The 25,819-nt window shown below is 40.5% G+C and overlaps 1 protein-coding gene across 3 annotated transcripts; it reads left to right on the top strand.

Annotated features, from left to right (window-relative positions):
• Nucleotides 1–549: 549 nt before the first annotated feature.
• Nucleotides 550–24,355, top strand: KBTBD2 (kelch repeat and BTB domain containing 2). Of its 3 annotated transcripts, none has more exons than XM_016945720.4 (4): nucleotides 550–774; nucleotides 12,605–13,112; nucleotides 17,391–17,556; nucleotides 21,647–24,355. In XM_016945720.4, the coding sequence occupies exons 2-4, from the start codon at nucleotides 12,943–12,945 to the stop codon at nucleotides 23,180–23,182; spliced, it is 1,872 nt and encodes a 623-aa protein (XP_016801209.1). In that variant the 5' UTR covers nucleotides 550–774; nucleotides 12,605–12,942; the 3' UTR covers nucleotides 23,183–24,355. The 3 variants fall into 3 exon arrangements, with proteins under 3 accessions (XP_016801209.1, XP_016801210.1, XP_016801211.1); XM_016945721.4 differs by lacking the exon at nucleotides 550–774 and adding an exon at nucleotides 991–1,333; XM_016945722.4 differs by lacking the exon at nucleotides 550–774 and adding an exon at nucleotides 4,231–4,349.
• Nucleotides 24,356–25,819: the final 1,464 nt, after the last annotated feature.

The following is a 25,819-nucleotide window of genomic DNA, read 5'->3' as shown; positions in this document are numbered from 1 at the left end:
CAAGGCCTCGGCCGCCGCGGCTCCTCGGAGCGCCCCTCTGCCGCGCACGCGCCCCTCGAGGGCTCTCCCATGACCTTTCCCGGGAACCCCCTTCAATTACGCTTCCCGTCACCTCGCGCCGCCCCCGCCCTTCCTGCTCTTTCCGTTTCCTCTTTCGCGCCTGCGCGGCCCCAATTGTTTTTGGCTTTCCGGTGGCATCCGGCAGAGGAAAAGGGCGGGGGCAGCTAGAGTAAGGGAGGGGCGGGGGACGGTCGCGAGGACCCGGGAAACTGCAAAACTGCCGCTGGTGCCGACAGGCGCGCGCGCGCGCGCGAGGCGGGAGGGCGGCGTGGCGAGGGCGGGCGCCGCAGGCTGGCCAGCGGTCCATTGCGCGCGCGTTCCCGGGCCGCGGGCGGGGGCGGGGGCGGGGGCGGCGGGGGCGGCGGGGGCGGCGGGCCCGGCGTCTCGCGGCCCCGGACTGACAAGGCGGCGCAGGCGGGCGGGCGGCGCGGCTCCCGGGGGAGGAGTCTGGCGGTGGTCGGGCCCTGAGGAGCGTGCGGCGGCGCCCGCAGAGGACGCTGCTTTCCGCGCTGGACGGACCAAGCGAGGGAGGGTGCGAGGGGAAACCGGAAGGAAGAGGCGGGGGCGCCAGCCTTCCTCGGCCGGAGGCGGAGGCGAGACCCCAGGCGAGGCCGCGGCGGGAGGGCCACGCCCCCGCCGCCGCGCCGGAGGGGCCCAGTGTGGACGGGGCCACCGGCTGGATCGGATCCCACACCTCCGGACCGAGGGACGCGGGTGAGCAGGCGACAGTAGCGCCGGGCGGGCTGGGAGCCCGCGGCGACCTGTGGAGGGGCCGGGGAGGAGGGCTGTGGCGGGAGGGGGCTCGGCCCTTTGTGGCTCGGCGGGTGGGAGGCGGCGGCCGCGGCATCTTTCAAACCCGAGACGCTTCCGCCGCGGGCGGGGGAGGGGCGCGGGCGGCCGGCGCCGCCCTCCGCACCCCGCGGCGGCCCCAGGGCGGCGGAGCTCCGGGCAGGTCCGCGGGGAAGGGGAGGCCCGGTACGCCGCTCGCTGGGCGTTTCCGGCCCCGGCAATAGGCGCCTCGGCGCCCGCGGGGCACCCGGGCGGCGCCTTGGCCTCGGCTCGCGCCCGCCCTTACCGAAGTAAAGCTGTTTCCCTTAAAGACTCGCGACGTGTTCGCGACATGGTGGGCCGAAGGAGGACACCCCCTTCCTTCTGTATTCCCCCCGCGTACATCTGAACTAACCAAGAGAGGTCTAGACGAACAGAGCTCCTGTTATGGTCTATATCGACTTAAAAAAGAAAGCAGAAACTGCCCTTTGAAACGGAAAATTGTGTACGTGTTTACTTTGTGAAATCTTTAACTTCCTTGAATTCGACCACCTCCCTCTCCCTACAGATTGAACAACCGGGGAATAGAAAAATCGCTTAGTTTGGTGTGGGGCGGTTATTTTGAGTTAACATCTTTTTTTCCCCTGGGCTTAGCTATCTAACAACTCTACCTGCCTCAAAAGGTAGAGGAGCGTCCATTCCACGGGCTACCACGGTGACCCCTTCCAGTGAAAATAGGAAAAGAATTCAAAATACAAAATGAACTTTAAAAGGGTGTGTTTGTGTGAACTATCTTCTGTGTCAATTAGCCTTATGAAGACGTAGGGAACAGGACTGGTCACGTGTTGTTTATACTTGAATCTGTACGTCGGGCTCACAGCATTTAGGCATTCAGAAACGAAACCCTATCAACGCTGTGCACTGACCAAAATGATATTTTCTTTTATCGAGGCAACTAATTAACAGGGATCTTCCCCCTCTTCCTTCTGAGTTGTACATTTTTGCCGAATTTGAGTAGTATGGGTCTTAGATCTCTTGTAATTGTGAATGACTTAGTTTGGTTAACCTTTGATAAGGACTTTTTTCCCCGACTTTTTTTTTCTGATCTAAAGTAAATTGAAAAGCCAGTCGGTTGTTTTCTAATCTCGATGATGTGGAATTTTGCTATTTCCATCTGGCTGATAACTAATGTTAAGCTTACTTCTTCACTTTGATCTTCTGTTGGCTTAGTGCTTATTGAAGCCCTTTTAGGTTGGGGCCTGGAATCCTCAAGAGGTTGTTTTCTGTCAGTAACTCTGGAGTGCTGTGGCCTTTCTGTTGAGCATGCTCTGTAGTCCACACGTTTCCACATAGTGGTGTTTTCTTTGCACATAGTTTTGTAGGAAGACTTTATGAGTGCTATAACTCTACTCCCCTTTTTGCTCTCATAAGAAGCATTATAAAATGTTAACTTATGTTATTCACAGGGCATGTAAGGAGATGGGAAGGAATAGAGGTATCAGTACATATGTCCATGCTCCTCCATAGATTTTCTTCTGGTTGGTAGAAATGTTGAGCTTTTCATTCCTAAACTTGAACATTGAATGTGCAAGGTGAATTCCTAGAAACTTGAATGCAGTCTTAAAAGCCAAATGATAACATTGGTTTTTCCAAAGATGTTACACATTTAGAAAAGAGTCCCCCTTCCCCTCTTCTCTTTGCCCACATTCCTAAGACAAGTAAGGCCAGGAAAAAGGATTGATCCTGGTGTCATAAAATATGAGTGAAAATTTCAAAGTCCTTTGTTAGCTTAATCTTTTCAGTTTTGTAGAGTTTGAATAGACCAACTGATACTTAAATAATTCAGTATTAGAAATGACAGGTTGATCTCAAGTAATTTTTTTTTTTTGGAGACAGAGTCTCACTCTTGTCACTCAGGCTGGTGTGCAGTGTCACGATCTCGGCTCACTGCAGCCTCCGCCTTCAGGGTTCAAGTGATTCTCCTGCTTCAGCCTCCTGAGTAGCTGGGATTACAGGCGCGCCCCACCAGGCCTGGCTAATTTTTGTATTTTTAGTAGAGATGAGGGTTCACCATGTTGGTCAGGCTGGTCTCGAGCTCCTGACCTCGTGATCCCCTCACCTCGGCCTTCCAAAGTGCTGGGATTACAGGCGTGAGCTACCGCATACGGCCGATCTCAAGTAACTTTTTTTTTTTTTTTTTTTAAGAGACGAGTCTCGCTGTGTCGCCCAGGCTGGAGTGCGGTGGCGCGATCTTGGCTCACTGCAAGCTCCGCCTCCCGGATTCACGCCATTCTCCTGCCTCAGCCTCCTGAGTAGCCCACGCTGGGCTAATTTTTGTATTTTTAGTAGAGATGGGGTTTCACCGTGTTAGCCAGGATGGTCTCGATCTCCTGACCTGGTGATCTGCCCGCCTCGGCCTCTCAAAGTGCTGGGATTTACTGGTGTGAGCCATTGCGCCTGGCCACCTTTCCCCAGCTTTCTTAAGTCACTGCGCAGAGGTGAGAGGAAAAAGGAAAAGTGATATCCAAAATAAAAGGACATAGTATACTCATATGATTATTGTATTGCAGGTGGCATTGCCTTTATGTTCTTGTTTAATTTTTTAAAACTGAGATAACTTGTTAATCATAATATAGTACAGCTTGTACTTGTGACCTGAATTTACTTAGGGTGCTGAGCGTAATTAACCTGATGGAGCCATGTCATCTATCAGTATGGTTGGAAAGAGAGAACAGACCTAAGCTCTGAATGTGACTAGAGCAGAGGAAACTATGCTGAAATTTTTTTTTTTTTTTTTTTTTTTGGGACGGAGTCTCGCTGTGTCGCCCAGGCTGGAGTGCAGTGGTGCGATCTCGGCTCACTGCAAGTATGCTGAAATTTTTAAAACTTGATAGATTCTTCAAAAGGCCAGGTGTTTGTTTTTTTGGTTTTTTTGTTTTTTTTTTGGTTTGTTTTTTAATTGATGCCTGTCACAACTCCAGAAAATTCTGTTTGTGTAGCAGTTGACAATCTAAAAAACAAATGGTCTTTTCCAGACATTCTCAACTGTCGTGGTTGTTTTGATAACTTGAAAGCAGACTGTTTCTAGCACCCATCTCTTGTCCTTCCTAAGGAGAAAACTATCTCATTGAAATAAAGAAAGGCTTGTTTTATGACTGGTGCCTTTCTGGACTCTCATTTAGTTTTTTACACTGACATCAGCCTCCTCAAGATTGGTCGTCTTTTAAGCACTAGTTTGTTTCATTATTTGTACCATCAAAATATGTGAGAAAAGGAAAAAAAAGGAAAAATTATCTTAATATTTTAGAACACTGAATTCAGATTTCAAGTGTCAAATGTTTGCAAAAAAGTCCCAATATTCTCTGAAAACATTGGATTTCTCTTATGTAAAATACCATTTAGACAGAATGAAAAAAGAGAACTGTATTTGGAGTGCTGAGACCTTGAAATTGGAATCTTCGGACCTGGTGTAGGTGTGGAATCCAGGAGTTGGGAAAGTGCTGCAAAAGCTTCACCAGTGGGTGGGTTAATAAAAATAATTTCGAATATCTGTGTAGTAGTGCTGTGTGTCAGGTACTGAACCAAGTATGAAATGTAATCCTAGAACAATTCATTGAGAAGAGAGTTCTACTTTTAACTACATTTTATAGATGAGCAAACTGAGGCATAGAGAATAAATAACTTAAAAAGGGCCACACAGCTATTAAGTTGCAGAACTGGGGCTTTAACCCAAGTAGTTTGGGTTTGTACTCAATTATTTTTCAACGGTTGACCTCCATGGAGAATGCCTTGGATCTTTTCCAACAAAAATTTTTAATCTTCTCTATTGACATTTGTAGCATTGGGAGATGCAGCACTCCCTAAGTTAGTAATGTACAATTTGAATGTGCTTCCTACAGGTGAATGATTTATAGCCGCACTGCCCCTCCTGGAGGGAGACCTATCATTCTTTCATTCCTACTATATAATTTATTTTATTTTTAGTTGGCAAATAATTGTATGTATTTGTGGGCTACAATGTGATGTTTCAATCTATGTACACATTGAGGAATGATTAAATCAGGCTATTTACATCTGTCACCTCATCTACTTAGTTTTTTTGTGGTGAGAACATTTAGAATCTTTAGCAGTTTTGAAATACACAGTATATTATTGTTAACTGCAATCATCAACATGCTGTGTAACAGATAGTAACACTTATTCCTCCTGTCCAATGGAAACTTTGTACCTACTACTGTGCTTACTGTAGCAGGTCTTGCTAGCAGCCTCCTTCCCATCTTTTTATCCTTTCTTCCTTTTTCATCCACAGCTCAGTTAATTGCTGATTGGTTTCTTTATCACATTCAATAGTTCTTTAATCCTTTATTCGTTCCTCAGTCTCTATATTCTGCCTGGTTAACATTGGAAAAGCTTGCTTTGCTTCTATTTGTGTTTCCAGGCTACTCAGTGGGAGGATGCTACAAAGTACACACCTCTAGGAATGAAAACTTCATTTCAAAGTGAAATTAGACATCTGTCCCCCCTCATTGCCTCCCCCCAAAAAGCCAAAACACTGCCATCAACCTCTGAAATCTTTAAAAGTATTTGGGATTTTTTTTAAATTTCAACATTTCATACTTTTAATCTTGGTTCCTTATCCTTTAATATTAATAATCAGAATCTGTAAAACAATTTCATGGTCACTTATCTCTTTATGAGTATTAAAGTAGTATTTACTTTGTAAATTTTCTTTGCTGATAGACTTTCAGGCATGTTTTGCTGCTTATAGTGAGAAGTTAAACACCTTTTTAATACTGTTATTTTATAGGAAAGTTAAGTGAGGAATTCAGACAACCAACTTAAATTTGTTGAATAGAAACACAGTTGTCTCTTGGTTTCAGTGGGAGATTAGTTCCTAGGTCCCCTTGGGATATGAAAATCCAAGGACACTCAGGTCTCTGATATAAAATGCCGTAGTATTTTCGATAACCTGTGCATATCCTCCCAATACTTTAAGTCATCTCTAGAAATAATATTTTGTGGGAAGAGTTTCAGATTTTTAAGTAGAATTGTATATGTTACTGTCTATTGCTAACTGATTTAATCCTGACAATCATTTAGTAACAATGTTTCGAAACTTTTATGTGTTGGAATTCACTCAGAACCTCGGAGACTTGGGCATCCTAGAGAAAATGTATTAGAAGCATTTGTTTTCAATCAGTTTATAAATTTTTGACTTCTGTAGGTAGTCTTCGGATTTAAAAATAAATAGGACTTTGTCCTGTAATAATTCGTAGAAAGTCAGTGGGTAGAGGCCGGACGTGGTGGCTTATGCCTGTAATCCCAGCGCTTTGGGAGGCCGAAGCAGGCAGATCACCTGAGGTCAAGAGTTTGAGACCAGCTTGGCCAACGTGGTGAAACCCCATCTCTACTAAAAATGTGAAAAATTAGCCGGACATGGTGGTGCGTGCCTGTAATCCCAGCTATTTAGGAGGCTGAGGCAGGAGAATTGCTTGAACCCAGGTGGTGGTGGTGGCAGTGAGCCTAGATCACACCATTGCACTCCAGCCTGGGCGACAGAGCGAGACTCCGTCTTTAAAAAAAAAAAAAAAAAGTGTGTAGACAGTGGAGGAGAGGATTTCATCCTGTGTATAACATTTTAACCTTATCTTTGCCATTCTCTGCGATCAAGCAAATCAGTCAAAAACACTGAATTGAGCGCAGGACTTAAAAGAAGGAGTGAGAATACACTTTTTATGTCAAAGTACATTGCACTTTATTAAGATTGTGAATTTCATTATATTGTGTTTGCATGACTCCAATTTAATTCTTATGCTGGTTAGCATTTTTTACTATGGAATATATTCTAATGATCAGTGTTAGAATATAGGACTTTCTTACTAATCTGGAAGCACCTGATACCAGGAATTGTGGCTTGTAACAGGGATTTCCCAAAGTAATTTAAGTGTTTTTGAATAGCTTTTTCTCAGTATGGATTTTTTTTTTGGCAGGTTATCTTGGGGAGAGATGTCTTTTTTTTTTTTTTTTAAACCTTAATTAAAGGTACTCACACTAGATAAGAACATGTTTCAGAAGTCCACAGAACTAGCAGGAATTGGGGAAAGCAGTTGTGTGACTAGGTAAAAGATGTTAGAATATTTTGGTTGAGAAGAAAAGTGGAATATATATAAATTAGATTAAGAATTATATTTAATTCCTCGTTCAGGAATTTAAAGTTTGTGCTTTTCCTTGTTTTTGTGATCTGAAGAGAAACATTATTCTTGCAGAAACAACTTGAGGTACGTATTTTAGTCACTGACTAAATATTTCATCAAGAAGCAGTGTAAGGCCAGGTGCAGCGGTTTACGCCTGTAATCCCAGCACTCTGGGAGGCCAAGGCAAGTGGATCGCTTGAACGTAGGAGTTCAAGACCAGCCTGGGCAACATAGTGCAATCCTGTCTCTTAAAAAAAAAATTAAAATTTGTGTGTGTGTATGTGTGTATATATATATATATACATATACATGTATATATGTGTGTGTATATACACATATACATGTATATATGTGTGTGTATATATACATATACATGTATATATGTGTGTGTATATATACATATACATGTATATATGTGTGTGTATATATACATGTATATGTATACATATGTGTGTATATATATACACATATATATACATATACATATGTATATATGTGTATATATACACATATATGTATATATATACACACATACACACACATATTTATATATATATAAAAGAAATATAAATTTTTAAAAATAAAGCAGAGTTTGGTAAATGTGGCCTGTAACCTGTTCTTGTAAACAAAGTTTTATTGAAATAACATTTGTTTCCATATTGTCTTTGGCTGCTTTCAGGCTGCAGCAAGAGTTAAATCTTTGGGATAGAGACCTTATGGCTCCCAAAGCCTAAAATATTTTGTCTTTGTTATGAGAAGAGAGAATAGTGTACCTTTTGAAGTTTTATTATTATTACTATTTTTATTTTTATTTTTTTGAGACTGAGTCTCTCTCTTGTTGCCCAGGCTGGAGTGCAGTGGTGCGATCTCAGCTCACTGCAACCTCCTCCTCCTGGGTTCAAGCCATTCTCCTGCCTCAGCCTCCCGAGTAGCAGGGATTACAGGCACGCACCATCACACCAGGCTAATTTTTGTATTTTTAGTAGAGACGGGGTTTCACCATGTTGGCCAGGATGGTCTCAATCTCCTGAACTCAGGTGATCTGTCCACCTCAGCCTCCCAAAGTGCTGGGATTACAGGCATGAGCCACTGTGCCCAGCCTTTTTTTTTTTTTTTTTTTTTAAATTAAAAATTTTAGAGGGAGAATCTTGCTGTTGCCCAGGCTGGAGTGCAGTGGCATGATCATAGCTCACTGCAGCCTTGAACTCTTGGCCTCAAGGTATCCTCTCGCCTTGGCCTCCCAAAGTGCTGGGAGTACAGGCATGAGCCACCACAGCTGGCCAAAAGTTTATTTTGTAAAAATCAGGTAATCATTGCATATATTAATAAAATCCAGAAGGTTTAAATAGGTCTTCAATAAGTTTTTCCTTCCTCCTGTGTGATCCACTGTTAGTAGTAGGACTGAGCACCAGATACCTTTGCTCATTTTACCTGTACTACAGTTTTTCTTACGGTAAAGAGTAAAATTTCTTGAACTCATGTCTCTATTAAAAGTTTGAAAGAAAAAGATCAAGATAGCTACATTTCAAGAAAAACGTTTCATATACCCAGCTTGCTTCACTCATTTGCTTGCTTCTTGGCTTTTAAGTTTGTCTAGAATAGCAGGTTTTTAAAACACCATGTTTTTGAATGACAGCTGTAGCTGTGGCTGTAATCTGTAATAAGAGTAAAAGCCCTTGGTGTTTTGGAGCTTTAGTGTTTGGCTTCTCTCAATCCGAGTATGTAGAGTGCAATGATTGGCACTTAGTATTCAATAAACATTTGTGGAATTTAGCCATTCATTCAGAAAAGAAAATTAAGTCAACAGTTTCCTTGATACCTGAGAATTAATCTGGGGAAGCTGGCTTCTACAGATAACAGGGTCTGTGACATTTTGAAGCTGATTTTAGATATAGAATGATATACAAAATGTAATTATTGAAAAGAGAAAATTTGTAAAATAGGTCACATCAGTTGGTAATTAATATAGTACATACTGAATTGCTTCAGAGGATTTAGAGTACTGGTTTCAAGTTTTGTTTTTAGGAGGGAAGGAGTCTTTTACAGAAAATGTTTGTGTTGTGGGCATTTGAAGATGGTTGGTTGATCGTCCTAAACTTTGCAAATTTTCACATTTTTATGTTTATTTTCGTGAGACAGAGTCTTGCTGTGTTGCCCAGGCTGGAATGCAGTGGTGTGATCTCAGTTCACTGCAACCTCCTCCTCCTGGGTTCAAGTGAGTCTCGGCTTGAAGCAGCCTGAGCCTCCAGAGTAGCTAGTATTACAGGCATGAGCCACCATACCCGACTAATTTTTGTATTTTTAGTAGAGACAGGGTTTTGCCATGTTGGTCAGGCTGGTCTTGAACTCCAGGCCTCAGGCCTCAAGTGATCTGCCCTCCTAGGCCTCCCAAAGTGCTGGGATTACAGGTATGAGTTACCACACCTGGCCAAGCTTTCACATTTTTAGTTAATACCTTTTGAAGTCCATGCTCCCAGAGGGGTGAGATACTTAATTTTATTTATTATTTTTTGTTTTTGTTTTGTTTTGTTTTTGAGACGGAGTCTCACTCTGTCACTCGGGCTGGAGTGCAGTGGCACGATCTCGGCTCACTGCAACCTCCGTCTGCCAGGTTCAAGTGATTCCCTGGCCTCAGCTTCCTGGGTAGCTAGGATTACAGCACGTGCTACCATGTCCAGCTAATTTTTTTGTGTTTTTAGTAGAGATGGGGTTTCACCATGTTGGCCAGGCTGGTCTTGAACTCCTGACCTCAAGTGATCCACCGACCTCAGCCTCCCAAAGTGCTGGGATTCCAGGCATGAGCCACCACTCCTGACCTTAATTTTATTTTTAATTGTACTTGTTTATTTACTTAGTGTCATATCTGAATGACTTACTTTTTCTGCCTATTTTAAGGTAACTTTAACGTAGGCTGCCTCTCCAGGAAGAAAATGTATCCTGGATTACAAAAGAAGAGTGGGAAATAGGGGAATCTAATAAAGCTGTGTTAATGAGTATAATGACTTTGTACTTTTTTAGAAGCAGACTGCAATTGTTTTAATACGGTTTCATGGATATGATAAAAAATCAAATCTGGCAAAACCCAGTCATAAATGAGGCCTCCCCAAAATCATTGCAGAAAATCATGTTGTTATATGGTTAATGAAATGACCAGAGTGAGCCTGTACCACTAGCCTGCAAGAAATTCTGGGGTCTAGCGGCATGATTTAAGTCTGTCTTGGCCCTGGCCACCAGTTGCTGTCACCTTGTTTAAACATGGATGGGGACAATTTTGAGTCCAGCTACTGGGATTAGGACTTCTACTTTATTAATACATATATTTCTGTAAAATATATTTCTAGAAGTAGGATTAGTAGATTGGTATTAAGCATTTCCAGTGCCAAGTATTATTAATACTTGCAATTTTGAAATTCAAAAAGCTCTGAAAAATCAAGTTGTTAAAAAAAAAAAATCTTTGCTAGTAAAACCTGACCTGAAGTAACGTGAGGCTATATATAGTCTTTATTTTTGACACCATTCATAGTTGCCTCAGCAAAGATAATATGTTTGATTATCCATTGCTACCTGAGACTTCTTGAGAGGGTTTTATAATGTAGGGTACATGTGTCACAATACCTCTATAAAATCTGGAAAAGTGTAAATTCTGGAGCATGTCTTGTGTCAAGAGTTTTGAATAAGGGATTGTGGGTATGTATCAACTTACTCCTCTGTGTAAGAATGCTTGTTTTTCCACACCCTCAACAACACTATGCCTTGCTGCATTATTAATGTGTGGAAATAGCCAGTGATTTTAAGTATTATTTGCTTCAGAGATTATAGTAGTAGAACTCAGATTTATAGTGTGACATGCTGTTCTGGAAGAGCAAAGTTATTACCTTAAATGACCCAGAGTCTCACTCTGCCTTTGCACCTGTTTTAGTTACTTTCAAAGTTAACTTGGCTGGAAACTTGACTGTATATCAAGTTAGCAGTTACTGTAATAGTATAGTTTGTCAGGAAGTATATGTGATTCTCTTTGACATAATGGATGGTATTTTGTGAGGAAAAATAACAGTGATTCTAATGATGGAGTCATTTCTCATTATGGTAACTAATGGTCATCTTAACAGTTGGTGAAAAAAGAGGTGGCAGTTTTTATAGTTAACATATTAGTAGCATTCTATTTGGGATTTTCCTCTTTTCCTGATTTGTAATTCCTTTGCCATGTGTTGTGAATACTAAGTTCCAAATTAAATTTTTATTCAGCTGGAATTTTGTTTTTTTTTTTGATGAATGGTATGCAGTATGACTAAAGCCTAGGTTTTTTTGCCCCCTTGAGCAGTTAGCCACTTCCAACATTATTTGTTGAAATAAACCATTCTTCCTAACTTGAGATACCATATTTATCTTTATCATATCTAATTTCTTTTTTTTTTTTTTTTTGAGACGGGTGTCTTGCTCTGTCACCCAGGCTGGAGTGCAGTGGTGCGATCTTGGCTCACTGCAATCTCCACCTCCCGGGTTCAAGCAATTCCCCTGCCTCAGCCTCCTGAGTAGCTGGGATTACAGGCATGCACTACCACGGCCAGCTAACTTTTGTATTTTTAATAGAGACAGGATTTCACCATGTTGGTCAGGATGGTCTCGAACTCCTGACGTTGTGATCCGCCTGCTTCGGCCTACCAAAGTGCTGGGATTACAGGCATGAGCCACTGTGCCCAGCCAGTCATCTCTGGTTTCTTATGTGTACTTGGTTTTATGGCAGTTTTATAGTACATTTAATATTTTCATAAAAATCATTAAAAACTTGCCCTTCTTCCCCTCAAATATCTTAGCACCCTTTGTGCATTCTTCCAGATAAATCCCTTGAAAATAGGATTTAGATTGGATTTGTATTAAAGTTACATATTAATTCGGAGAACATTCATATTTGTGTAATATGGAGTTTTCTGGGTAGGAACATATATCCATTACATTTTATGTTTTTTTTTTAAGTAAAATTATATGCTTTTATTCGTAAAGATTCCTAGGAAAGAACCACTCTACAAAGAAACAAATTACATATACTTCTCTTAGTGAATTGAATGGCAAATTTGAAAATTAGCAGTTTGAATCTATTTACCGTATAGTTTAAATTAAATATGAAGACTTTGTGAACGTGTTTAAAATATATTCGGAGAACGAGAAATCTCTATGTAGGAGAGCAGGTTTTTTGTTTTTTTAAAAAAATTTTTTTTCTTAAATATTATGATCATTTGTTGCTACCAGACAAATAACTAAGAGATCTGGCTTTGGTAATTTAAGTTGTCTATTTTGAAAGAGCTTTAAAAATGTGTACTTATTCATGTGTTCGTTATTTTCTGTGACAGTTATATTTTGTATAGAAGGCAAAAGTTAACTTGAAATTACAACTGGTAATTTTCTTGTTTTTTAATTTTAAATGTAGACTAAGAATCTTCATTTTTGTCATGTTTCACTTTTATGGTAATGTCTAAAGTTGAACTTGAAATAAATATGATTTCTATTTAAGGCTGCCATTTTAAACGTTATATTCTAAAACCGTACTGGCCTAGATACTACAACTGAACTTTTTTTCTTTTTAGTTACTCCACAGGATCCACTGAACATAGGATGTTGCCACAAAATCTACCTCGTGTATTTTTCTCTTTCACTCATGAGCTGCACAATTGCAGATTTGAGCACAATGTCTGCAGACTGTGTTGAAAAACTCTGAAGAACCTAATTAACACAGGATGACCTAGGAGTGATTCTAAGTCTGTGTAACAAGATATTACTCATTAGTGAATGTGTCATTCTTGGTACTGAATGCTGCAGATAACAGCAAGTAGTTTCTCCTTTATTTCTGAAGTATTCACTTGACCTTCCATCAGTAAGACGGACTTTTCTAATCTGTTCCTGGAGATATTAATGGAATACAGTCATGTCCACTCAAGACGAGAGGCAGATCAATACTGAATATGCTGTGTCCTTGTTGGAACAGTTGAAACTGTTTTATGAACAGCAGTTGTTTACTGACATAGTGTTAATTGTTGAGGGCACTGAATTTCCTTGTCATAAGATGGTTCTTGCAACATGTAGCTCTTATTTCAGGTAAGTACTTTTAATGTTTTAAATAGAAATTCTTTGAAATGTTATTTAATTTTTTAAAAAGCCACATCTCAATTTTTGTTTTTAAGTTTTGCTTAAGGTTTCTATTCAGATGATGTAGTACTTGGCAAATCTCATTCTTGCATGTGTAAGAGACACATGAAAGAAGTTTTATAAAGGTTTAAATACAAGAAATGTGTTGCAATTAACTAAGGTAAAGTTTTAATGTTGGGAAGGCAGAAAGGTTTAGAATATTCTTTTTCCATTAAAAGAGAAAGAAAAATGGGATAATTTACACTTCGAGATTTTAAAATGCTGCCTTTAGAAAACAGTGATCTCTGTTTTTAAACTGACAAGTTATAGGCTCAAATAGTAATTTTTAGAGGGTAAAAATTGGTGCTGTTAGATAGGTTAAGACTTTTCTTTACAAAATATATTTTTTCTCACTCTTTACTATTACCATTTGTGATATTTCTTTATACTAACTAGACTCTTTGCCAGATTTAAATATTTAATAACTAGTAACGTTGGTGTTCTCTATGCCTCTGAATGCAGAAGTTAATTTAGTTACTCTTTGCTAATAACAAATACATAAAGCTTAACTTTACATTTTTATGATCTTTCGCGTCTTTGTTGTACGTTTCCTGAGCAGAATAGAAGCCAAGGCATAGATGGATTGCTTTATTTGTTCTTTGCTTTTAGGTAATTTTGACTTAATATTTGAAAGGGACAGGGAGAATAAAGGTGAATTAAATGTGGACCTGTATATTTCTACTACAAATATTAACAGCCATAAGCAGCAATCATTAGTGAGTTTGATGTTGCTGTTTTGTTTTGTTTTTGTTTTTGTTTTTTTTGAGACGATCTCGCTCTGTTGTCCAGGCTGGAGTGCAGTGCAGTGCAGTGGCGCGATCTCGGCTCACTGCAACCTCTGCCTCTTGGGTTCAAGTGATTCTGCTGCCTCAGCCTCCCAAGTAGCTGGGATTACAGGCACGCACCACCACGCCTGGGCTAATTTTTGTAATTTTAGTAGAGATGGGGTTTCACCATGTTGGTCAGGCTGGTCTCAAACTCTTGACCTTGTGATCCGTCCACCTTGGCCTCCCGAAGTGCTGGGATTACAGGCGTGAGCCACTGCGCACCGCCTGTTCTGCTGTTCTTTAATGGCAGCTATAGACAGGATAGATTTCATTTGACCTTTCAGGGCTGACTTACTTTGTATGAAGATACTGAAACTTCACATTCCCTAACACATCCCATGATGATTGCAGAAGCTAAGGCTCAAACACCAGTTGTTGCCTTTGCTATATGCCTACAATTTTTTTTTTTTTTTAAAGACAGTCGCAATCTGTCACCCAGGCTAGAGTGCAGTGGTGCTATCTCGACTCACTGCAACTTCTGCCTCCCAGGTTCAAGTGGTTCTTGTGCCTCAGCCTCACAAGTAGCTGGGATTACAGGCACACACCACCATGCCCGGCTAATTTTTTTTTGTATTTTTAGTAGAGACGGGGTTTCACCATGTTGCCCACGCTGGTCTCAAACTCCTGACCTCAAGTGATCCACCCGCCTCGGCCCCCCAAAGTGCAGGGATTACAGGTGTCAGCCACTGTACCCGGCCAAGTCTGGGAAGTTTGTTAACCAATCAGTCCCCCACAGATACCAAGGGACAACTGTGTATTATACCTAAAACAAATCAGATATTTATTAAATAAATAAAAATAGTTCAATATGTGTTTGGGGTTGAAGCCATCCATCATTAAAATCTTGTGCCTGGGACAGTTTCATATCCACAGGATATAATTTGAGCTTTTCACAAGTGTTCTTCAACTAGATTCTGCTGGCAGAATTGTAGATTTCGAGATCTTTACATGTAATGCTCCTATACATCTACTGTAGAGATTTTGTCTTCTGAACTAAATACATTCTTCCTTTGTAGTTTGAGTTACCAGTTCTGTCTATCCCACCAATAATTAGTAGGTACCTCTGAATAATAGTTTTAATATTTCTTGGTAACATTTATAGTTCATTTTAGACCCAAAATGAGAGAATTGCTTGAGAATTACTCAGCACTTCTGTTGTGGTACTTCAACCTGTTACAATATTATGAAATTAAGTATTTGCTGTTTCTGGTCGGGAGTGCTGGCACATGCCTGTAATCCCAGCACTTTGGGAGGCCGAGGTGGGCGGATCACGAGGTCAGGAGATTGAAACCATCCTGGCTAACACGGTGAAACCCCATCTCTACTAAAAATACAAAAAATCAGCCGGGCGTAGTAGCGGGCGCCTGTAATCCCAGCTACTCGGGATGCTGAAGTAGGAGAATCGCTTGAACCTGGGAGTTGGGTGTTGCAGTGAACTGAGATACCACCACTGCACTCCAGCCTGGGCAACAGGGTGAGACTCTGTCTCAAAAAAAGAAAAAGAAAAGCACCAGATCCTATTGGCTCTTTATAGTGGGTTTTGTTTGTCTGTTTGTTTGTTCCTTTTTGAGGTGGAGTTTCACTTTTGTTGCCCGGGTTGGAGTGCAGTGGCTCGATCTTGGCTCACTGCAACCTCTGCCTCCCGGGTTCAAGTGATTTTCCTGCCTCAGCCTCCTGAGTAGTTGGGATTACAGGCACCTGCCCAGCAAATTTTTGTATTTTTTAGTGGAGACAGGGTTTCACCATGTTGGCCAGGCTAGTGTCGAGCTCCTGGCCTAAGATGATCTGCCCACCTCGGCCTCCCAAAATGCTGGGATTACAAGCGTGAGCCACCAAGCGCCCAGCTATAGTGGTTTTTGTATTCATTTCTGCCAATATAACTCAGTTTCTTACCTCTTAGGTATATTATTGTCATAGCCTGATAGCCAGTTTTCCTGTCTCTAGCCTTTAGCTCTTATAGTCTGTCAGCTTAGAGTATTCATCCTACATTTATCACTTACATTTTGTCGTGCTAAATTCAGACTTGAAACCCTTTGGTTTTCCCCACTATCTACAAGGAAAAGCTCAGACTCTCTTGTCTCATTTAAAGGCCCTCTGTGATCTGACTGCTCTCCATCTTTCCAATCCATTTTCTGGTTTCCTGCATGAGCCCTTATGTTCAAGCTATGCCCCTTGAACAATTGCTTCTTATGTTCTACCCTGTTTTATCCATTTTGAATGGCTTCTTCATCTCTGTCCTTGAGGGGCCCAAGTTAGTGCCCAAGTTAGTGACTGTTGTGACACTCACTGTTGACCGCTACATGCAGAAGCTTTTCTCTCCTATTTTCGTCTCTTACCTATATATGGGCATTCTACTTAGTATTCTCCATGATGCCAGTTGCCTTTCCATCATGATTTCCTGTATATAATAGATTTTTAGGAAAGTGTCCTGCATATTTTTAGAGAATTGTTTGAGTAAATGAATTTTTAACAGCTTTATTGAGATGTAATTTACATACCACAAAATCTACCCATTTTAAGTATATAATTAAATGAATTTTAGTATATTTACAGTTACACAACCATTTCCACAATCTAAATTTAGAGCACTTTTATCACTTTGTGTCTATTTATAGTCACAGACCCCATTCTTACAGTTCTAAGGAACTACTAATCTACCTTCTGTCTCTATATTTTCCTTTTTTAGACGTTTTATATAAATGGACTCATATACTATGTGGTTTTTTGTGTGTGGCTTCTTTCACTGAGCATAATGTTTTCAGGTTCATTTATGTTAAAGTATATATTAATACTTAGTTCCTTTTTATTGCTGAGTATTATTTCATGGTATGAATATAAGAAGTGAATAGAATTTTGAGATTTTCACTCAAAATGGCATGGTGGAATAGTCTGGTATATATTTGGGACTGGATTTTATTCTTATCTGTCTCCCTCAAAAATTTCATTGGCTAGGCACAGTGGCTCATGCCTGTAATCCGAGCACTTTCAGAGGCTGAGGCAGGAAGATTGCTTGAGCTCAGGAGTTGGAGACCAGCCTGGGCAACATAGGGAGGCCTCGTCTCTACTAAAAATAAAAGAAAAAATAGCTGGGTGTGGTGGTGCATGCCTGTAGTCCCAGCTACTTGGGAGACTGAGGAGAATCGTTTGAACACAGAAGGTCAGGGCTGCGGTGAGCCATGATCGTACCACTGCACTCCAGCCTGGGGGACAGAGCAAGACCCTGTCTTAAAAAAAAAAAAAAAGTTTCTCTTAAAAGTAAATACCCTAAATAAACACCTCTTATTGTCTAATTGTTCTTTTCAGCTTTACATTTGTTTTACACAAAACCCTTACAACTTTGTTTTCTCCATCTCCCCTGTAGGGCCATGTTTATGAGTGGACTAAGTGAAAGCAAACAAACCCATGTACACCTGAGGAATGTCGATGCTGCCACCTTACAGATAATAATAACTTACGCATACACGGGTAACTTGGCAATGAATGACAGCACTGTAGAACAGCTTTATGAAACAGCTTGCTTCCTACAGGTAAGCATATATATATTTTTTTAGACGGAGTCTCTCTCTGTTGCCCAGGCTGGAGTGCAGTGGCACGATCTTGGCTCACTGCAACCTCTGCCTCCCAGGTTCAAGTGATTCTCCTGCCTCAGCCTCCTGAGTAGCTGGGATTACAGGTGCTAATTTTTGTATTTTTAGTACGGGGTTTCACCATGTTGGTCAGGCTGGTCTTGATCTCCTGACCTCGTGATCCACCTGCCTTGGCCTCCCAAAGTGCTGGGATTACACGTGTGAGCCACTGTGTCCAGCCTACAGGTAAGCATTTTTTTACTCAGTTTACATACATGAGTTGTAGCTTATTGGTTTATTATGTGGTTTATTTTGTGAGGAAACATTGTTAAACATTTTTTATTTATGTTTTTGAGATGGGGTCTCATTCGGTCACCCAGGCTGGAGTGCATTGGTGCAGTCATGGTTCACTGAAGCCTTGAACTCATGGGCTCAGGTGATCCTCCTGCTTCAGCCTCCTGAGTAGCTGGGATGACTAAAGGTGTGCACCACCATGCCCAGCTACTATTTTTATTTATTTATTTATTTATTTTTATTTATTTATTTTTTTGAGACGGAGTATCACTCTGTCACCCAGGCTGGAGTCTAGTGGTGTGATCTCGGCTCAGATGCAAGCTCCGCCTCTGGGTTCACGCCATTCTCCTGCCTCAGCCTCCCGAGTAGCTGGGACTACAGGTGCCCACCACCACCCCCGGCTAATTTTTTGTATTTTTAGTAGAGATGGGGTTTCACCGTTGTTAGCCAGAATGGTCTCGATCTCCTGACCTCGTGATCCACCCACCTTGGCCTCCCAAAGTGCTGGGATTACAGGCATGAGCCACCACTCCCTGGGCCAATATTTTTATTTTTTGTAGAGACAGGATCTCACTGTGTTACCCAGGCTGGTCTCAAAATCCCAGGCTCAAGCAATCCTCCTGCATTGGCTTCTCAAAGCCCTGGGATTACAGGTATGAACCACCATGCCTGGCCCAGTGATGTCTTTTATCTATGTAATTTTCTTATTACGTATTTTAGAAGGTAAAAGGTTTTTTTCTTTTTACAAAATGTGTAAGGGAAAAACAATAGGATTTGATTACCCAGTAAACTAAGTAGTTTTGTGATGGGAATGTAAATCTGTTAATAAAAGAGATAGGTGAAAATTTTATACTGGTTTCGTGTGTTTTACTGCCTAACATACCTGAGAATTTTGATTTCAAGTTAAAGTAATTTTTTTTTTGAGACGGAGTTTCACTCTTGTTGCCCAGGCTGGAGTGCACTGGCACAATCTTGGCTCACAACAACCTCTGTCTCCTGGGTTCAAGTGATTCTCCTGCCTCAGCCTCCTGAATAGCTGGGATTACAGGCATGTACCACCATGCCCAGCTAATTTTTGTATTTTCAGTTGAGGTGGGGTTTCGCCACATTGGCTAGGCCGGTCTGGAACTCCTGCCATCAAATGATCCACCCGCCTTGGCCTCCCAAAGTGCTGGGATTACAGGCATGAGCCACCACTCCCAGCCAAATTAAAGTAATTTTTAACAGTGTTTATTGAATTTAAGTGTTTCAATTTTTTTTTTTTTTTTTTGCTTAGAGCTTAGATATACTAATTTTTCATGATACTATTTTTCACAGAAAACTTGGTGGAAATTATGATAAATATTTATAATGGCTATGTGACCATATTGAGCAATTAAGGAGAAGTATTTAAACAAAACAAGTGATGGTTGATATATTTATGTATGACAAACTGTTTTACTCTTTATTTCCCCATCACGTTCCCTTTTTAAATTTTAAGAGGAATATAAGAGTTTTTTTCTTCATTTCATCTCCTGTTTTGGAATAACACTGTATTTCACAAAGTTTCTTCAGAGGGAGAACCTTTAGACCAAAGGTTAAATTTGGAGAGCACTGTTCGTGATATTTGTTAAGTACTTAATAAATATGCACTGAATGAATATGCATGACACTGGTTGAATGCCAACACCTGGGTATAATTCTGGAAACCAGAACTCAGTTCATGCTTTATGTAGTCTCCTTCCTTTTTAATCTTCCATAGGTTGAGTACCCTTTATCCAAAATGATTGGGACCAGAAATCCAGTTCAGCCAGTTTCAGATTTTTTCAGATTTTAGGATATTTGCATTATATTTTAGATTTACATCATCCCTAATCTAAAAATCTAGACTCTGAAGTGCTCCCGTGAGTATTTCAAGTGTCATTTCAGCACTCAAAACATTTCAGTTTTTGGAGCATTTTGGATTTTGAATTTTTGAATTAGGGATACTCAACTTTTTGTGTGACAGGGTCTTGCTCTGTTGTCCAGGCTGCAGCACAGTGGTGAGATCACAGCTCACTGCAGCCTCGATCTGGGCTCAAGTCATCCCCCAGCCTTAGCCTCCTGAGTAGCTGGGTCTGTAGACGTGCATCACCACACTTGGCTAATTATTTGATTTTTTTGTAGAGACAAGATCTTATGTTGCCCAGGCTAGTCTCAAACTCTCGAGCTCAGGCAGTCCTCTCACCTAGGCCTCCCAAAGTGCTAGGATTACAGGTGCGAGTTACAACACCTGGCCAACCTTTACTCCTTATTACACTAGCTTTATCGTTAGTGTTCTACTCTACCCACAACTCTGGGGAAACTGAGGCTGGGGTAGCTTGCTGGTGTGCTAGTAATTCCAAACTTGAATGGGAGAAATGCTTATTGTAAGCACTGTCTTTATATAGTTTGCAAGTTGTCATTACTTTTTATTTTTAGAGACATGTCTTGTTCTGTTGCCCAGGCTGGAATGCAGTGGCATGGTGATAGCTCACTGCAGTCTCGAATTGCTGGGGTCAAGTAATCCTCCTCCCTATAATCCCAAAGTGCTGGGATTATAGGCATGCACCAGCACATCCAGCTAATTTTTTGTTGGTCCTTCTTTTAAAAGCAGGCATTTCTCAGAATTACTAAGGCATTAAGGAATTTTAAGAAAATCTGATTCCAGAATACTTTGTTACTGTAAATATTGACACTGCTCCTTAACATTTTTTTTCTGCCATTTTAATGAAAACCGTATACTACATCTGCTTGCTCAAATGCAAAACAGGACTCTGCCTCTTAGACTGTGTCGCCCTGGAAGCCTGAGATGGGGCATTCTATGACTGCCAATATGACTTTCACTATCAACCACATGAAGTGATCATATGTTTCAGTACCAGATGGTGTACTGATACTTTATATATATTCTCATCTGATCCTTACAGGGCTCATTTGAGGGAGATAACTGTTATTTCCCCATTTTATATAAGAGAAAATTGAAGTTTAGAGATGTGAAGCTTCTTTCCTAATAAGTAGTTTCCAGGTACTAATTGGCCAATTAAGTTTTAAATCCAAGCAACCTGACTTCTCAGTGTAAACAGTTTCTAGTTAATCACTGTGATGCTGAATAAGTATAGTGGGTAGCACATCTGATTCAACTGAGATCTACCTTCTTAAGAAAAAACAAATCTAGGAAGCTTACAGTGGCTAAGATGGGTCATTTAAATGTAGGTAATTTATAACTGCACGTAAGTCTATTTCGTGTTGCTTTGTTATCTTACCTCTCGATAAGAATGGCAAATAACTACTCTTACTCATTGTGCATGATTTTCTGGTTTTATGTGACTGTGTTCAAATTGAGGAAACCAGAATCCAGTTATTCAACAACAATAATTTTCTCTATACTATGATTTATTTACATTTTTTCATATAGTTCTCTTAATTATATATAAAGTCTAGGAAAGTATGACTTATGTGTGAATTTCCTTACCTATTCTTTAAGGCTGTTTTGTTTTTTAAGAGCCTATTTATTGTTGTACTGCTGGTTCCTAAATAGAACAGTTAAGTAGGCCACTGAGCAGGAAAAAATACTGCAAAATTTTATAGTCTTCTGAGTTTATTACTACCAGAAGACCTTATCTCAGCCCAGATGTGTGTATCTGAAAATAAAAATTACACTATGGGCATCTGATTAATGTACTTACGTCTTACAGAAAAGTAAAGTGTGTCTGTCTTGGCCCTATCAGCCTGTTTTTTTTTTTCCTTCTCATTCTAGGTAGAAGATGTGTTACAACGTTGTCGAGAATATTTAATTAAAAAAATAAATGCAGAGAATTGTGTACGATTGTTGAGTTTTGCTGATCTCTTCAGTTGTGAGGAATTAAAACAGAGTGCTAAAAGAATGGTGGAGCACAAGTTCACTGCTGTATATCATCAGGACGCGTTCATGCAGCTGTCACATGACCTACTGATAGATATTCTCAGTAGTGACAATTTAAATGTAGAAAAGGAAGAAACCGTTCGAGAAGCTGCTATGCTGTGGCTAGAGTATAACACAGAATCACGATCCCAGTATTTGTCTTCTGTTCTTAGCCAAATCAGAATTGATGCACTTTCAGAAGTAACACAGAGAGCTTGGTTTCAAGGTCTGCCACCCAATGATAAGTCAGTGGTGGTTCAAGGTCTGTATAAGTCCATGCCCAAGTTTTTCAAACCAAGACTTGGGATGACTAAAGAGGAAATGATGATTTTCATTGAAGCATCTTCAGAAAATTCTTGTAGTCTTTACTCTTCTGTCTGTTACAGCCCCCAAGCAGAAAAAGTTTACAAGTTATGTAGCCCACCAGCTGATTTGCATAAGGTTGGGACCGTTGTCACTCCTGATAATGATATCTACATAGCAGGGGGTCAAGTTCCTCTGAAAAACACAAAAACAAATCACAGTAAAACAAGCAAACTTCAGACTGCCTTCAGAACTGTGAATTGCTTTTATTGGTTTGATGCACAGCAAAATACCTGGTTTCCAAAGACCCCAATGCTTTTTGTCCGCATAAAGCCATCTTTGGTTTGCTGTGAAGGCTATATCTATGCAATTGGAGGAGATAGCGTAGGTGGAGAACTTAATCGGAGGACCGTAGAAAGATACGACACTGAGAAAGATGAGTGGACGATGGTAAGCCCTTTACCTTGTGCTTGGCAATGGAGTGCAGCAGTTGTGGTTCATGACTGCATTTATGTGATGACACTGAACCTCATGTACTGTTATTTTCCAAGGTCTGACTCATGGGTAGAAATGGCCATGAGACAGACTAGTAGGTCCTTTGCTTCAGCTGCAGCTTTTGGTGATAAAATTTTCTATATTGGAGGGTTGCATATTGCTACCAATTCCGGCATAAGACTCCCCTCTGGCACTGTAGATGGGTCTTCAGTAACTGTGGAAATTTATGATGTGAATAAAAATGAGTGGAAAATGGCAGCCAACATCCCTGCTAAGAGGTACTCTGACCCCTGTGTTAGAGCTGTTGTGATCTCAAATTCTCTATGTGTGTTTATGCGAGAAACCCACTTAAATGAGCGAGCTAAATACGTCACCTACCAATATGACCTGGAACTTGACCGGTGGTCTCTGCGGCAGCATATATCTGAACGTGTACTGTGGGACTTGGGGAGAGATTTTCGATGCACTGTGGGGAAACTCTATCCATCCTGCCTTGAAGAGTCTCCATGGAAACCACCAACTTATCTTTTTTCAACGGATGGGACAGAAGAGTTTGAACTGGATGGAGAAATGGTTGCACTACCACCTGTATAGTGGGGAAGTTCAGGGAGTGCACGCCTGAGTTATGTGCTTTGTCATTTTCTTTGCTAAACAAAAGAGGCTATGAAAGAACTAAATATGAGTACATAAAATTCTATCTTTGATAAATTTTATTTTTATGCCCTACTTAATATTTGCATCAGTATAATATATATCAGTGAGTCTTACAGAAAGATATGCTTCCATAATATGAAATAGATTATTCAATAATTGAGAAACTTTATGTGTAATCATGAGAGTATAAGAATCTGGATTATCTAACATTGTTAGCCCTGTGTATGTACAGTTCAAAAAGTTCATTTATAAAAGTAGTTTCCTGTTCCTAGTGTGGTATATCACAAATTGTGCTGAGGTTATTTTAGTATGTGTGTTTCATTCCCGTGCTTCTGTTCTGAAGTCCTGGAATACAGTTTTCAGTGTAATTAATTCAACTGCACTTAACACTAATGTCCGTGTTGGTATAGAAATGTCTAAATCCTATACTCTAGTTGAGGAAGATCTTCCATAATTTTATGGTATTACACAGGGAAAGCTATGACTGCAGGATCAGTCTAACTATACTATTAGGTGCATGTATTCTCTTTTCACTAACTTATACTTGTCTATCTAGAATACAGGTCTTCCAGTCAGCTGGTCATTTACCAGGTGTGGACTTAAGTTGCTGGGCTTGCAGTAAGAATTGCCAGCCACTCATTGTGCGGGTCTGCGTGGAGCTTTAATCAGAAAAAGCCTCCACTTTCTGTATTATGTTAACATTGGCTCATGCATATAACTACCTGCTGCTGATGTAGTTCTCCATCTTCAAGATTTAGAGTGGGTTAACCAGGTCATTACATCTTAATTTAATAACAAGCATTACTGTAGAGTGATTGTGTATAGATCTGTTAGCTGTCAGGGTGTGTTTTTTTTAACCTGTTGTGTGCGTGTGGGGGTTAGGATTAGTAAGGTGAACTGTTCAGGAATTCTCTGCACTAGCTGTGCAGAAGAGCAGATAACTAGCGCTGCTCTGGCATTAATCCCAGGAACCACTAGCAGTAGTGGGGCGCCGCCAATCTAACATGAGCACAGGTGCTTCATGACAAACATTACTAGCATGTTCAACTGCATCATGTTCTGGCACTGTATTTTGAATGACATTAATTTATTAAATAAATTGTATATATTCAATATCTATTTTTCTTTTGTTATGGGAATGGTCTGCTTTTTAAATTTTGATTTTGCTAGGTCAACTTAGCTAGTAATAGGTGGTTTCTTCCAAATTTTGTTTGATAAAGATTGAGAGATATGCATAGGCTTTCCTTAGGCTAGTGTCTTTCTACACTGCTGGCATGTTAGAATCATCTGATTCTGATCATCATCTTTAGAAGCTTGAGATGATGCCTGAACCTCACCCCAAACAAAATGGTTTCTTTTTAGAGCACATCATTGATCATGTTTATAGACTTGAACTGCCCCTCCACTGCCTACTGAATGAAGTCCAGATTCCTTACCACATTTAAGGCTCTCTCTAATTTGGCTTTAAATTACCTTTACAGCCCTACCTTGCATTGTTTTTCCATAAGCCTTATCTTCTGATTAGGCTTTCGCTATGCTTTTTTATGCTATTCATGCTACTCAGAATGGTTTCTTCATCCCAACTTTACTTGCAGCTGTCTCAAGAGCTATTTAAGGCAGTTTTTAAAGAATGTTTCCTGATAACCATGTCTTACCATGAGGTGAAAAGTATCCTTTCTCACATTTTTACTACCTTGTACCTAGATCTTATTAATTGTACTGATCATTCTATTGACTATTACTAGTTTTGGCCAGGTGGGGTGGCTTATGCCTGTAATCCCAGCACTTTGGGAGGCCTAAGTGGGAGGAACGTTTGAGCCCAGGAATTTGAGACCAGCCTGGGCAACATAGGGAGACCCTGTCTCTACCAAAAAAATAAATAAATAAAATTAGCTAGTCATGGTGGTGTGTAGTCCCAGCTACTAGGGAGGCTGCAGTGGGAGAATCACTTAACCCTGGAAGGTCAAGGCTGGTGTGAGCCTTGACTGTGCCACTGCACTCCATCCTGGGTGACAAGACTGAGACCCCCATCTCTAAAAGATAAAATAAATGAATATTATTAGTCTTCATGCTTTTCTACAAAATGATCAGTGTTGACTGTCTTATTTACGGCTGCATCCCCCTGCAGTGTAGCGCAGCACACTGTATAGTTGGTGATAAAACTGTTGGATTAAAGCAGATAAATACGAAGAGCTTTGGAAAGTTTGAGAGTCAAACCCAATATGCCAGTTTTTTAATTCTCATTAGTAGTTCCATTAGTAACCTTTTCACTTACCTCTCCATCCAGCTCAGATCTGTCATCTTAATACTTCTGCCACTATCATGGCAATATCTTAAACTCCTTTTGCCCTGTTATCATTAACTTATAACTGACAAAACCTGAGCCTTACATGAATTCAACTCTATCTTCCTTACTACTTTTTTCTTTTCTTTTTCTTTTTTTTTTTTTTTTTGAAAAGTTGCTGTGTGATGATGGAGGCAGAAATTAGAGTTATGTAGCTGCACACCAGGGAACACCAAGCATTGCGTACAACCACAGAAACTGGAACATGAGCATGGCCATTGATACGGTTTGGC

The sequence above is a fragment of the Pan troglodytes genome, chromosome 6 (genome assembly GCF_028858775.2).
Source record: "Pan troglodytes isolate AG18354 chromosome 6, NHGRI_mPanTro3-v2.0_pri, whole genome shotgun sequence".
NCBI lineage: Eukaryota > Metazoa > Chordata > Mammalia > Primates > Hominidae > Pan > Pan troglodytes.
The sequence above is the reverse complement of the archived record's forward strand: the minus strand, read 5'-3'. Positions and strand labels throughout refer to the sequence as shown.